The following is a 13,995-nucleotide window of genomic DNA, read 5'->3' on the forward strand; positions in this document are numbered from 1 at the left end:
CAACCTTAAAAGGTCCTCAATGATGTCACCATTGCCCTTGACTCTAAGCAATGTTGTGCTGCTATTTTTATTGACTTGGCCAAAGTATTTTGATACGGTAGACCACTCCATTATTGTGGGCCGGCTAAGGAGTATTGGTGTCCAAGGGGTCTTTGGCCTGGTTTGCTAATTACCTCTCTCAAAGAATGCAGTGTATAAAGTCAGAACATCTGCTGTCTCAGCCACTGCCTGTCACCAAGGGTGTACCCCAAGGCTCGATCCCACGCTCTTCTCCATTTACATCAACATAGCTGAAGAAGCTCTCTCATCCATTACTGTTCAGACGATAGTCATACTCAGCTGGCCCCTCCCCGGATTTTGTGTTAAATGCTCTACAACAAAGCTTTCTTGGTGTCCAACAAGCTTTCTCTACCCATAACCCTGTTCTGAACACCTCCAACACAAAGGTCATGTGGTTTCGTAAGAAGAATGCCCCTCTTCCCACAGGTGTGATTAAACCTTCAGAGGTAGTAGAGCTTGAGGTAGTCACCTCATACAAGTACTCGGGAGTATGGATAGACGGTACACTGTCCTCTCAGCACATATCAAAGTTGCAGGCTAAAGTTAACCAAGTCTAGATTTCTCTATCATAATCACTCCTCTTTCAACCCAGCTGCAAAACTAACCCGGATTCAGATGACCATCCTACCCATGCTAGATTACGGAGACATAATTTATAGATCGGTAGGTAAGGGTGCTCTCGAGCGGCTAGATGTTCTTTCCCATTCGGCCATCAGATTTGCCACCAATGCTCCTTATAGGACACATCACTGCACTCTATACTCCTCTGTAAACTGGTCAGGTCTGTATACCAGTCACAAGACCCACTGGTTCTTTGCTTATTTATAAAACCCTCTTAGGCTTAACTCCCCCCTATCTGAGATATCTACTGCAGCCCTCATCCTCCACATACAACACCCGTTCTGCCAGTCACATTTTGTTAAAGGTCCGCAAAGCCCACATCCCTGGGTCGCTCGTCTTTTCAGTTCGCGACTGGAACGAGCTGCAACAAACACTCAATCTCATTCATAGACTCAGTCATGGACACTCTTACTGACAGTTGTGGCTGCTTGCTTGATGTATTGTTGTCTCTACCTTCTTGCCCTTTGTGCTGTTGTCTGTGCCCAATGATGTCTGTACCCTGTTTTGTGCTCTAACCATGTTGTGTTGTGCTGCTGCCGCCATGTTGTGTTGTCTTAGGTCTCTCTCTATGTAGTGATGTGTGTTTTGTCCTATATTTGTATTTCCGCAAGAGGCCTTTTGCCTTTTGGTAGGCCGTCATTGTAATTAAGAATGCGTTCTTAGCCGACTTGCCTAGTTAAATAAAAATAAAACCTGAACGAGGTAGGCTAGGATATCTATATATCAATCTTGAACAGGATGATCTATTTTGGATGCAATTTGAATAGAGTTGGAGAGATAAAGACTGCAAGAGAGTGTTCGCATGTGCACCGACTTAACCTGTTATGGCTGCAACCCTTTGTTCTTAATTTCCGCCTGAAGACATACCCTAATCTAACTGCCTGTAGCTCAGCCCCAGAGGCAAGGATATGCATATTCTTGGTATCATTTGAATGGAAACATTCTGAAGTTTGTGGAAATGTTAATGAAATGTAGGAGAATATAACACAGTAGATCTGGTGGAAGAAAAGAGAAAAAAATATAAATGTTTTCAGTTTTTTATTGTTGTAGTATCATCTTTCACATGTACTAGAATAGCCACACAGTCAGATAGGATGCTGAAGATAATTTTGATGGATAACACAAGAGGGCAACTGTAGGTGTGCAAAGTTTGAGACAGATAACTTCTGGAATGGGTGAGCTACATGACATTTAGCATGAAGTCACCCAGGTGTCCCACACAAGTTGCCCAAATGTACCCAAGTGGCCGAATTGGTGAAATGACCTATAACTATATACAGCAGTGCAAATAACTATATACACAACATATCAAAAAGCAATTCTAACACACACACACAAAAAATGTTTAAAAAAAAATATTAGAAAATAAATACAAAAAAATATAAAAAAAACAGTACACCCCTTAGAAGTCCTCGTCACAGTATTTTGCTGCCTGTGCCCTGTCCCATAGCAGTCTCTTTCTGATGTAAAGCAGAGGCAAACTGAACAAGTGGTGCATTTCATGCGACACGGAACACAACAACGCCTCCATGCTGTGCCCTTTTGGCCCTGAGGCACAGTCATGCCTGCAGTAATGAACTGTGGCATATGAACACCACTGGGGGCACAGGTAGAGCGGGCAGCTTGGCACCGGGGCCTCCCAGTCGGAGTCGCTATCACTGTGAAAGAAAACATAAAAAAAATATTTGTATTGTCTGAGCCTTTTATCATCACATAAAATAAACAGATATGTATTGATTGTATAGAGCAGAGGGAACAGTCACTAAGGTGTTCCATTCAACTACGGCCATTGTTGTGTGTGTGTGTGTATATATATATACAGTGCCTTGCGAAAGTATTCGGCCCCCTTGAACTTTGCGACCTTTTGCCACATTTCAGGCTTCAAACATAAAGATATAAAACTGTATTTTTTTGTGAAGAATCAACAACAAGTGGGACACAATCATGAAGTGGAACGACATTTATTGGATATTTCAAACTTTTTTAACAAATCAAAAACTGAAAAATTGGGCGTGCAAAATTATTCAGCCCCTTTACTTTCAGTGCAGCAAACTCTCTCCAGAAGTTCAGTGAGGATCTCTGAATGATCCAATGTTGACCTAAATGACTAATGATGATAAATACAATCCACCTGTGTGTAATCAAGTCTCCGTATAAATGCACCTGCACTGTGATAGTCTCAGAGGTCCGTTAAAAGCGCAGAGAGCATCATGAAGAACAAGGAACACACCAGGCAGGTCTGGGATACTGTTGTGAAGAAGTTTAAAGCCGGATTCGGATACAAAAAGATTTCCCAAGCTTTAAACATCCCAAGGAGCACTGTGCAAGCGATAATATTGAAATGGAAGGAGTATCAGACCACTGCAAATCTACCAAGACCTGGCCGTCCCTCTAAACTTTCAGCTCATACAAGGAGAAGACTGATCAGAGATGCAGCCAAGAGGCCCATGATCACTCTGGATGAACTGCAGAGATCTACAGCTGAGGTGGGAGACTCTGTCCATAGGACAACAATCAGTCGTATATTGCACAAATCTGGCCTTTATGGAAGAGTGGCAAGAAGAAAGCCATTTCTTAAAGATATCCAGAAAAAGTGTTGTTTAAAGTTTGCCACAAGCCACCTGGGAGACACACCAAACATGTGGAAGAAGGTGCTCTGGTCAGATGAAACCAAAATTGAACTTTTTGGCAACAATGCAAAACGTTATGTTTGGCATAAAAGCAACACAGCTGAACACACCATCCCCACGGTCAAACATGGTGGTGGCAGCATCATGGTTCAGGGCCTGCTTTTCTTCAGCAGGGACAGGGAAGATGGTTAAAATTGATGGGAAGATGGATGGAGCCAAATACAGGACCATTCTGGAAGAAAACCTGATGGAGTCTGCAAAAGACCTGAGACTGGGACGGAGATTTGTCTTCCAACAAGACAATGATCCAAAACATAAAGCAAAATCTACAATGGAATGGTTCAAAAATAAACATATCCAGGTGTTAGAATGGCCAAGTCAAAGTCCAGACCTGAATCCAATCGAGAATCTGTGGAAAGAACTGAAAACTGCTGTTCACAAATGCTCTCCATCCAACCTCACTGAGCTCGAGCTGTTTTGCAAGGAGGAATGGGAAAAAATGTCAGTCTCTCGATGTGCAAAACTGATAGAGACATACCCCAAGCGACTTACAGCTGTAATCGCAGCAAAAGGTGGCGCTACAAAGTATTAACTTAAGGGGGCTGAATAATTTTGCACGCCCAATTTGTCCGTTTTTGATTTGTTAAAAAAGTTTGAAATATCCAATAAATGTCGTTCCACTTCATGATTGTGTCCCACTTGTTGTTGATTCTTCACAAAAAAATACAGTTGTATATCTTTATGTTTGAAGCCTGAAATGTGGCAAAAGGTCGCAAAGTTCAAGGGGGCCGAATACTTTCGCAAGGCACTGTATATACACACACACACAAAAACAAACTACACATTTCATTGCAAAAAAATATATATATATTATATATATATTTTTATATTTCATAAAACGGCATTAGCACTTACCCGTCCAGAAGTACGTCCTGTCCTTGCAGAAACAGCTCCTCAGTTCGTTTGAATGATAACACTCCAAGATTCCTCAAACAAAAAATCTGTCTCACTTTTACTTTAGAGTTTGACTTCGCTTTACATGAAGTATTCGCCAGGATATCTTCAATGAAATCGTTGAAACAACTTTCCGAAATACAGCTGCGCGTAAAAAGCCTTACAGCAACCCCTCTGATCGTCAAGGCGAAAATGGAGTTCCCTGCACGTGCGATTACAGCCAAGGAATTGTGGTCCAACCCCAAACCATTACATACTGGCGTTTACCTCAGCTCATTGGCTATCTACCCAGCTAGATTTCAAGAAGATCAGTGGTCATTGGGCAGAAATATAGTCAATCAATGAAGCTTCGCTAAAATTATTGGTGCGTCAGGTAGTCATTTATCGTTGTCTTCAAATCAATTCTCCCCGCAAAAAAAAAACAACGTTGTTTGACTGCGTTGCAAACATCCAGAGGAATGCACTGACACCCACCATGACTATGTAAACTATTGTTTACAGGGGCGAATCAAGCTGAATGCTCCGTAAAAAAATGATAGAGATGGAATTCACTGCACAAATAGTTTACAAAATGTTTAGATTTAGGCTATAAAAATGGATTTTATCAAAGAAAAACGGCACTTCATTTGATCAATGGGATACTCAGGAAGAGAAATAAGAGCAAGATATCAGAATGTAACTCATAATTTTACCTTCAGATGTAAATGTGTAAAAACTGTCATGGCAGAAAATGTTTGTTGTTGATTGCTCTTCTTAAACAAAAGCATGGGATTTGTTCTCTGTAATAGCTATTTTAAATTGGAAAACGTAGTTTGATTACCAAGATTCTAATCTTTTGAAGGGTGTAAGACACTTGCATTTTCAATAATGTTTAATGTTACGAAATTGTATTTTTAGTTGTCACTCTGAAATTTCCCCTGATGTTGGTCCCTGTACAGGGACAGCAGCCATAACAGGTTTTAAGGAATTAATATTTCTATTAAATTTTTTAATTTAACCTTTATTGAACTAGGCAAGTCAGTTAAGAACAAATTCTTATTTACAATGACGGCCTACCCCGTCCAAACCATAACCCCTTTTTTATTTTACCCCTATTTTACCAGGTAAGTTGACTGAGAAGACATTCTCATTTACAGCAACAACCTGGGGAATAGTTACAGGGGAGATGAATGAGCCAATTGTAAACTGGGGATGATTAAGTGACCATGATGGTATGCCAGGACACCGGGGTTAACACCCCTACTCTTATGATAAGTGCCATGGGATCTTTAGTGACCACAGAGAGTCAGGACATCCGTTTAACATCCCATCCGAAAGACGGCACCCTACACCGGGCAATGTCCCCAATCATATATATTTTTAGACCAGAGGAAAGGGTGCCTCCTACTGGCCCTCCAACACCACTTCCAGCAGCATCTGGTCTCCCATCTAGGGACCGACCAGGACCAACCCTGCTTAGCTTCAGAAGCAAGCCAGCAGTAGAATGCAGGGTGGTATGCTGCTGGCATGAATCAAACCAGGGTCTGTACTGACACCTTTTGCACTGAAATGCAGTGCCTTAGACCTGTTTTAAAAGTCTGCAGCTGCAATAAAATAAAAAATTATAATCTTATATACAAATAAAATAATAAGTTGACCCCCGAAAGACAGATGGCGATGTGTAAATTAGATGCTCATTCGGCCTTTATATTACTGTAGCACAGGCTATGCTCCAGCAAATGTAGGTCTACCTGTCACAATAGAATGTTACCACGATGAGATGATAGGACTATACTTAGATGGGCTGTCTGTCCCCAACCTAAGCATTGATGATTCATCATGCATTGACCAGAGAGAAGGCCATAGAGAACTCAGATGTAGACATTGCATATAATTAAACGTCATGCTGTTCATACAAATTTGATTCTAATTTACCGGTTTCTCGCAGTTATTTATGCCGGGAAAAGGGAGTGGTTTTGGCAGTAAATCTTGGTAAATGCCAATCAACCCTAGTGTTCACCTGTGTGAGGTTGTTGGCCTGCTGCAGGTTGCGGGTCTGTTTAACTGCATCCTCGTAGCGAGGGGGCTCCCTGGTCTTGGGGGGCTGGGTAACGAGGGAGGAGGGGTGGAGGATGAAGGTGGGCTGGGATGGAGAGGGGGACTGGAGGAATTGAGAGAAGAGGAAAACATTTAACACAACCTACCTGGTCTGTAATAAGAACTCATATACCGAATGTAAGATTTGAAAGGATTTGAGAGAGAAAGGCAGGTTTGCAATATGTATTTTGCATCACATTTAGGATAGAGTATGATGTTTTCCAAATAATAAATAGAGAAAGCGTACCTTGTTAACAGGCCCATTGGAAAGGTTGTGGCTGGGTGAAGCCCCACGGGGAGAGAGCCTGTTATCTGGGGAGCTGCTCAGGAAACACTGGGGAGGCATGTCGGGCATAGTCTGGTTCTCCACCATCCCAGAGCCGTTACAAACTGTAACAGTCTGTAGAAAAGACACAGAAGGGGGTAAAAATACAGGATCGTAGTGTTAAGAAACCAATTAACTAGCCTGCTAATATCACTGCACTCGCTAAGTCTAGGGGTCTTACGCCTAGTTAACTGGTCTGTAACCTGATTTAAGATGTGCATCTATGTAACTTGAAATCACCTGCAAAATGTGGTTGTGATTAGTTATCTGCTGAGTGGAGGCTGTCTCCATCTTGGTGGTATGCAGCTGGGAGATGGAGGCTTGCATCAGACCTGAGGCCTGATTTGACAACGTAGCCTGGAGGACAGGAAGGAGGATCTGAGTAGAGCCATCCTGGGCCGTGAGTAGGGTCTGGGAAACAGGCTGGCCTAGAACCTGAGACACTCTCCCCTGGTGGCTGATGAAAAACTGGGGCAGACTGGGGGCCGGATTAGGCTGGGAATGGGGTCTGGAGTTACAAATGACATCCTCTACCTTCACCACAGTGGGGAGAGTCTGGGGGGCCAGGGTTGAGTTAATCATGGCTGAGCAGTTAGGAAGGACCCTGCCTTCCATTTTGACTGCGTTGAAGGTCTGGATCATGGGGACGGGGTCTGAGGATCCCTGGAGGGGCTGGGTCTTCTTCTCTACCCCCAGCTGCATCTTGAGCTCCTCCACCAGCATCTGCTCCTGCTCCAGCTTCCTCATCAGCTCCTCAATCTGACGTTCCTTCTCATGGAGCCGCCGGTCCTTCTCCTCCGGGACAACACCCAGGCCAAGGTGGGACATCCCCGCGCCTGTCCGACAGAGGCTCACCCTCTGGGGGTCGCAAAGGAGCTTGGATACCCTGGGCATCCCTCCGTCGTCTCTGAAGGTGGCGAGGTCTGTGGGGATTGGGGACACTGGGGCTGTGGCGCTCATGCTCTCTGGTGCCACCTGGTGGGCAGGTAGAAGTGCAGGGGATGAGCCAACCTCTATGGGAACTGAGGGGAGGGTTTTAGGGCCGGGGTTTGGGACTGTGGTAGGGGCCGGGGTGCTTGGACTCTCCTGGTAGGGCTTCAGCCTCTCGATGAGATCAGTCTTGGTCCCTGAGACAGGGAGGCTTCGCAATTTCAGCTCCAGTTTCAACTCGGCCACCTTCATGTCCTCCAGGTTAGGAGGCAGTTGGCCAGGCTTGCGGTTGGATAGGCTGTTGTTGGGACGGACAGGGGTGGGAGGAGGGACAGTGACATGGGGGGCAGGAGGCAGGGACAGCACTATAGAGGTTGGCAGGCCGCTCACACCGCTGTTCTGACCCTCAGCTACAGGTCTGGAGGAGGAGAGGGAAGTGAATGGAGAGAGAAACAAGAGGAAAAGGGAGTGTAAAGAGGGTGGAGTGAGATATGGCGAAGGAGGGAGAGGGGAAATGTGGGGGAAAGAGGGGTGGAGAGAGAAGGGAAATGTGTTAGCAATATATATTAGGAGCCTCCTCTGCCCTGCATCTTAGTACACAATCAGTCAATAGAACAATGCAGAGTTCCAACAATAACTGACCTTGGATCAACTCCGACTAACAGGGAAATTATAGAAAAGGCCAAAAGAACATCCTGCAGGTTATTAATATCATTATAGCGGATTTGTTATTGGAAACTAGCTAATTGTCAGTTTGTCATTCAGGCCATTGGAAACAACAGTTGGTTTGCTTTTTAGGTGCTTTCCAGCTAACATAATATTCTCGTGTAAACCTTTGTTTGAACAACAGGTAGACAGATTGACGTAATGACAGAGGTTATTAACCTAGTAAGGGGAAATTAGAGGTCTTCACAGGTCCAAATAGTTGGACTCGTTCTGAAATGGATCCATGACTTTCCCACCCGACCCGATATGCTTAAATATATATATTTTTAAATAACGAAGTACAGTCTGAAGCGTTACGAAAAGGCCCGTGGAAAAACAGACCCGTGCTGGGTTGGATCCGAGAGATCCGTTCAGATCCGAGAGTAGAAAGAGAGGGAGGAAGAAACCTCCGACTGGGTGCTGCCAGCGCAATCAATAAACAAGTGATATTGGGCAAATAATGCACAGTTAAGTGTCCTTAACTGCCTATAACATTTGTTTAACTATTCGTTGCATTTTTATGTGTAGCATATTCAAAACTTTATAGCCATAAATGTCCACCTCACATTGGCTACGCGTGGCCTGTCTGCAATGAACTTGAAACATTGTATCAACGGACACAGCTGTAAGCTATTTGTGCAAGGGATAAGAAGTAAATCAGGTATTTTATGTCTCCATTATTTTAAGTGAACTGGTGTAAATTATTTTTAAAACAGCTGGTTTAGATTCTTAAATTGGCCGACAATAATAAACAACAATAATGATGATCAAACAAATGAAAAATACAGTAAATAAAAGTTAGAAAATGACATGAAACCTGAATAGCGAGTTGCACACAGTCCACCTGGCCGTGCCAACGTTCTTCTCATCTTTGTCCACTATAATATTAGAACTTGTCACTGAGGACATTCCCCCTTGGCCTCTTTTCACCATACTTCTTCTCCTAACTTTAGTTTTACTTCAAAAGAAAAAGGCCTCCATCTTCGCAATCAACAGTAGCCTAGACCAGTGGTTCCCAACCAGGACTCATGAGACCATAGGCTTACTGGTAAAATGCACGAGGGGGTTACTTTAGGGGTACTCCGGGCAGAGCAAAATACAGTTGGTGGTACAGTAAGTGAAAAGGGAAGGGAACCACTGGCCTATACCAAGGCTCCTATCACTCGCATTCTCCCTCTCCCCTCAGCAGCAGGGGCATGTGAGGTGAGCAGCCAGAACCAGTTTCAAATGGACATGATCTATACATTTTATTGAGTTGCAATTGGCTGACACAAATAACAAGCTTGCACAGTTCTAATCACTTCACACACAATTATATCAGACCAGACCCGAGACAAAAGTCTGAATTTAGGACCCGGACCTAGTGTTGGGCAGTATCCAGATTTTCATACCGTCATACTGTTTTTGTACCCTACTGGGGTATAAAGTATATACACAGCGGCGCTATTTCAAAAATAATTATGCCCAAAACAATTTAGGCAACCAGGATCTTGATCCAAGAGGGGAATGAATGTCTCTGCTGTAACCAAGGTTCATCTTGAAATCTAGAAAACTTTGCTAGCAATTTAGAAAACCAAATACATAGCTGGAGCCCTGAGCTGGATATAATTTGACACAGATTTCGTATAGTTATACTTCACTTTCAAAATACAGAAATCACCACCATATGATGTAAAACACAGCATCACATGATGCTAAATGCCTCATACAGGGATGATTTCTGTATTTTGAAAGTTACATACAGTATCTTGATTGCTGACAAACAAAACATTGACTATGTCAACAATGGACTAAAGAAAAATATCAAAATATAGTTTAGGTGGAATTTTCCTTTAAGTTACAAGCAGTGTCATAGCACGCACACCAGCGAGGCCGGACCCGCTCGGGTCGGATCTCGGAATTTCAGGTCTGTTGAGCCTCTGGGGCAAATGCTAAATTAAATCACATTTTCACTTAGTCTCCCACTGACAAAGTGGAGATCGGACTTAAGTGGAAGTTTCGATTTGACCCCAGGAGTGTTACTTCTTTTGCCCTGATATGACAGTAATATCCTACTTTAAGGGTGCTGGGAGGATGGTGTGGTAGTTGTAGTGCTGCTGCTGCTGTTGGTTGAGGATCTGCAGCTGGAGGAAGAGTTGCTGCTGGTGGAGGATCTTGGCGTAGGATGAGTCCATGGGGGCATCGCTGGCCTCCTGTTTCTGGTCTGGGGGGACATACTGGTGGTACTTTAACTTCTTGACCCGGGGCTTTGGGTCCTTGCCCTTCTTACTGCGATTCCTCTCTCCCGGCTGTTTGGGCTGGCTCTGCTGTGGGATGAGAGAAGAGAAACATCAAGATAAAGAAGTTGCACATGATTGAAAACTAGTCAGTCTGCCTTACAGACTTGTTTTAATGAACAGTGTTTAGAAGTGACTCAAGTACTGTTTTTTTTTCTATGACTGAAAGATGACAATCCAGATTTTAGCACAGAAAGACACATTTACATTTATTTATTCAGTGATTTGGATTCAACGCTAGTTCAAAAGACTGAGCTTTTGTTTCAATGTGAAGTTTAATGTTTAGAAAGTATACTTTCCCAAACAGTTGACAGAACAATGTGTCTGCTTACTTTCACTAGGGTGGGCCCTGGCTTTGAAGGAACGACAGTGATGATAGGCTGAGACGCGGGTGCTGGGCGACTGACTGGCAGCTCTTGGGTGGAGAGAGCTTTGAGGAAGTCTGCCGTTGCCTGGGTGACAACAGGAAAGGGCTGGGACAGAAGAACAGATTTCAGTCATAACTCTAAGCATATAACTTACATAACTAAGTTTCTTGTTAATAATTTGCATTTCTCTGAACATTTACTTACATTTTTACAATCATTCAGGGGTAGATAAAGAATGTGAGGTATGATTAGGGTTGCAAAGCTACTGGTAATTTACCAAAGTTACTTTGGTCATTTATACTTAGATAACTTTAAAAAATAAATGTATTCATATAAACACTCATTTTTTATACATTTGTGTCCATATTGTCCATGAGTTTCTAGTCCAGGTTTCCCTACTCCAGTCCTCAAGTACCCCCATCAGCACACATTTTTGTTGTAGCCCGAGAAACTCACCTGATTCAACTCATTGTGAGCTTGATGATTTATTGACAAGTTGAATCAGGTGTGCTTGTCCACGGCTACAACAAATGTGTACTTTTGGAGGGTAGCCGAGGACTGGAGCTGGGAAACACTGCTCTAGTGGATAGACCATATTGTTCAAGACAAAATAGCCTAAGTAATGAAAAAAATCATCTAAAATCAACATCATTTTCAATTAACTGAATGTCTTTCAACTATTAACTTTTTTCACAACTGCCACCAGTTTGGTGGCAAAACATTGATAAAAGACATATTGACATTGTAAAATAAATAACTGTAAAGAAATATACAATATATTTCATGCTGAACCCCTCATATTAAAACACCAATGGTATTAATCTTATAAAATTCCCCCCCAAAACTTGAAAGCTACCAAAATTCAAGTATTTTACTGGTAAACTCTGAAAGTTTCAAGTAATATACCTTCTCTTTGCAACTCTAGGTATAATGAAGCATATGTATTGTCCTTCAAAAGGAAATTCAAGTGGATAAAGAACCTCCCATGTCCTACCTGTAGGATTGTGTGGTTGTTGGTGATTGTGGGCAGCGGTGGTGGGCAGGGGGCCTCCAGGGCCCGAGGTTCCCCAGGGGAGGGTGTGGAGACCTTGGACTCATGGCTGGCTGGCTGCTCTGGAGACAGGGCGTCCCCGCTGTCCTCATCAAACCCGTACGTGTCCAGCGCTTTGGGGTAGTTTACTGAGGGACCAACACATTCAACATTAACACAGCACATTAACCAAAAGGTCCACATCAAGTTTAGAAAGGGGTAAAGGTGAACAGGCCTCAGAATTCTGTGATTTAGGCAGGTTCAGGCTGCCCATCTAATCGTATTTATTATGATCTAAAAAACAAACCTGATCCTAATTCAGCACTCCTACACTCACTCCTGATACGGCTCCATATCACTTTCTCTCTCTCTACCAGGCCTTACCAATGATGGCCTCCTTGACGCTGGGTTCTACAGGCAGAATGTTCTTTTCTACCAGTTCCATGGGGCCGGGGCGCTGGGCCAGCTTCTCATTCAGGTCGTCAGCCAGCCTGGCCCTCTTCAGCTTCATCTGGGTGGCCTGCAGGGAGGGCTCTGCCCCAGTCTCCTTAAGGATGTGCATTCTGACCAGTTCAGATCTCTCTGGTCGGCTGCGGATCTTGTGTTTCAGGAAGTTTTCAGTCTGGGAAAGGGAAAACGGGGACAGGGCATTTTCAAGAAATGTCCATACAAGAACATGGAATATATTGGGGAATGTATTTGCAAGGCTGAGCTCTTACCCTGGCTCTCTCCAGGCTGCGTATCTGCTCATGAAATGCCGCTGGGCTCTTTAGAGCTGCATGGGGAGAAACACATTGTCAGCTTCTCAACAGACACCTCTAACGCGAACACATAACTCAATTATGACTACATAAAGTGGCAGTGCCCATACTCACGAGGCATGATGCCCTGGTCTACCAGCTGCTCACGGGTGCGTCTCTGCTGTAGCCTCAGCTGAAGGACTGTTGGGGGAGGGGGGCGAGAGAGAAATGTAGACACTTCAGTAAACACAACCAGAATCTGCCTGCATCTGCGGGTCTGAAGTCATCATGAGTAACTGAGGCTTTCACAAGAGGATGTGGTTCTGTTAGAACGCTAGACACACAGACCAGCAGAGTTTGGACTCCCACGGCCACCACAACTCACTTCCTTTACCACCAGCAGTGGTTAACAAGCCTGGTTGGATTCACTTGAATCCCTTTTCTGAACAATAATTTCATTACTTAATACCATTGCATTCTTTGTTATTTTTGGCTGCAGCCAAGGCTAATCAAATCCGGCACAAACTCATTTCAATAATCAAAAGCATTTGAAAATTGTACAGGAACAAATATCAGGGGGAATTGTGATTTATCTCAAATAGCTAAAACAGGCAAAACAAGATTTCAAACAGCTAAATCAAGATTTCAAACAGCTAAATCAGCTAGCCTAAATGTACTTGATTACTAGGTTTGGGCGGTATCTAGATTTTCATACCGTCCTTCTCTCATCCCGGGATTTATGGTATTACCGGCATAGCACACAAGAAAAGCCCATTGGGCCTCTAGTACCAGAAAGCTACAAAAATTAGCATACTAATAGCGAGATCACGTACACGCTGTCAGCTAAATGCTAACGAGTGAAAACGAACATAAACTAAATTGCAAACACAGCAAAATACAGATCATAAAGTTATACAAGCATAGCCAATAGCTACCAAATGTCATTTTCGGTGAGTGTGAACATTTACATGCGAAAGTGAATGACAGAAATTGTGCAAATGAACAAAGTTATGATGTGCTGCTCTTCAGAAAAGCATGGGAGAAAAACGCCAGTAGGAAGCACAGGGAAGAAATAACTCATCCAGAGCTTTATAGACATTATAGGCTATCTGATGGCAAACATCTAGTAGTGAACTGCATACAAGTGTAACATCACCTCATGTGCACAGCACAACAGAGATTCGCCGATAGACATAGAACGCTACGGACTCACCAGGTCGCTTTCTCCCGTTGTGCTATTTACAAAAAACATGTGACTGGCTCATCTGAGATAAGCTTCT

At 43.5% G+C, this 13,995-nt stretch overlaps 1 protein-coding gene and 1 long non-coding RNA gene across 2 annotated transcripts in view; both read right to left on the minus strand.

Annotated features, from left to right (window-relative positions):
- mrtfba (myocardin related transcription factor Ba) overlaps positions 1-13,995 on the minus strand; it is a 43,945-nt gene that overhangs the window by 9,441 nt on the left and 20,509 nt on the right. Inside the window, exons 4-12 of the mRNA XM_021576115.3 lie at positions 12,851-12,916; positions 12,695-12,750; positions 12,360-12,597; positions 11,940-12,124; positions 10,910-11,050; positions 10,357-10,607; positions 6,907-8,014; positions 6,589-6,741; positions 6,265-6,405 (exon numbers count right to left, since the gene is read on the minus strand). Of these exons, the coding sequence (XP_021431790.2) occupies positions 6,265-6,405; positions 6,589-6,741; positions 6,907-8,014; positions 10,357-10,607; positions 10,910-11,050; positions 11,940-12,124; positions 12,360-12,597; positions 12,695-12,750; positions 12,851-12,916 (2,339 nt within the window). The remainder of the gene's footprint in view (positions 1-6,264; positions 6,406-6,588; positions 6,742-6,906; positions 8,015-10,356; positions 10,608-10,909; positions 11,051-11,939; positions 12,125-12,359; positions 12,598-12,694; positions 12,751-12,850; positions 12,917-13,995) is intronic.
- LOC149974357 (uncharacterized) lies at positions 1,709-4,459 on the minus strand. The gene is made up of 2 exons (XR_016489234.1): positions 4,227-4,459; positions 1,709-2,339 (listed from the first exon to the last, which is right to left on the minus strand). It is a non-coding gene; the product is annotated as an uncharacterized LOC149974357 (long non-coding RNA).

The sequence above is a fragment of the Oncorhynchus mykiss genome, chromosome 20 (genome assembly GCF_057628025.1).
Source record: "Oncorhynchus mykiss isolate SJ-2025 chromosome 20, ASM5762802v1, whole genome shotgun sequence".
NCBI lineage: Eukaryota > Metazoa > Chordata > Actinopteri > Salmoniformes > Salmonidae > Oncorhynchus > Oncorhynchus mykiss.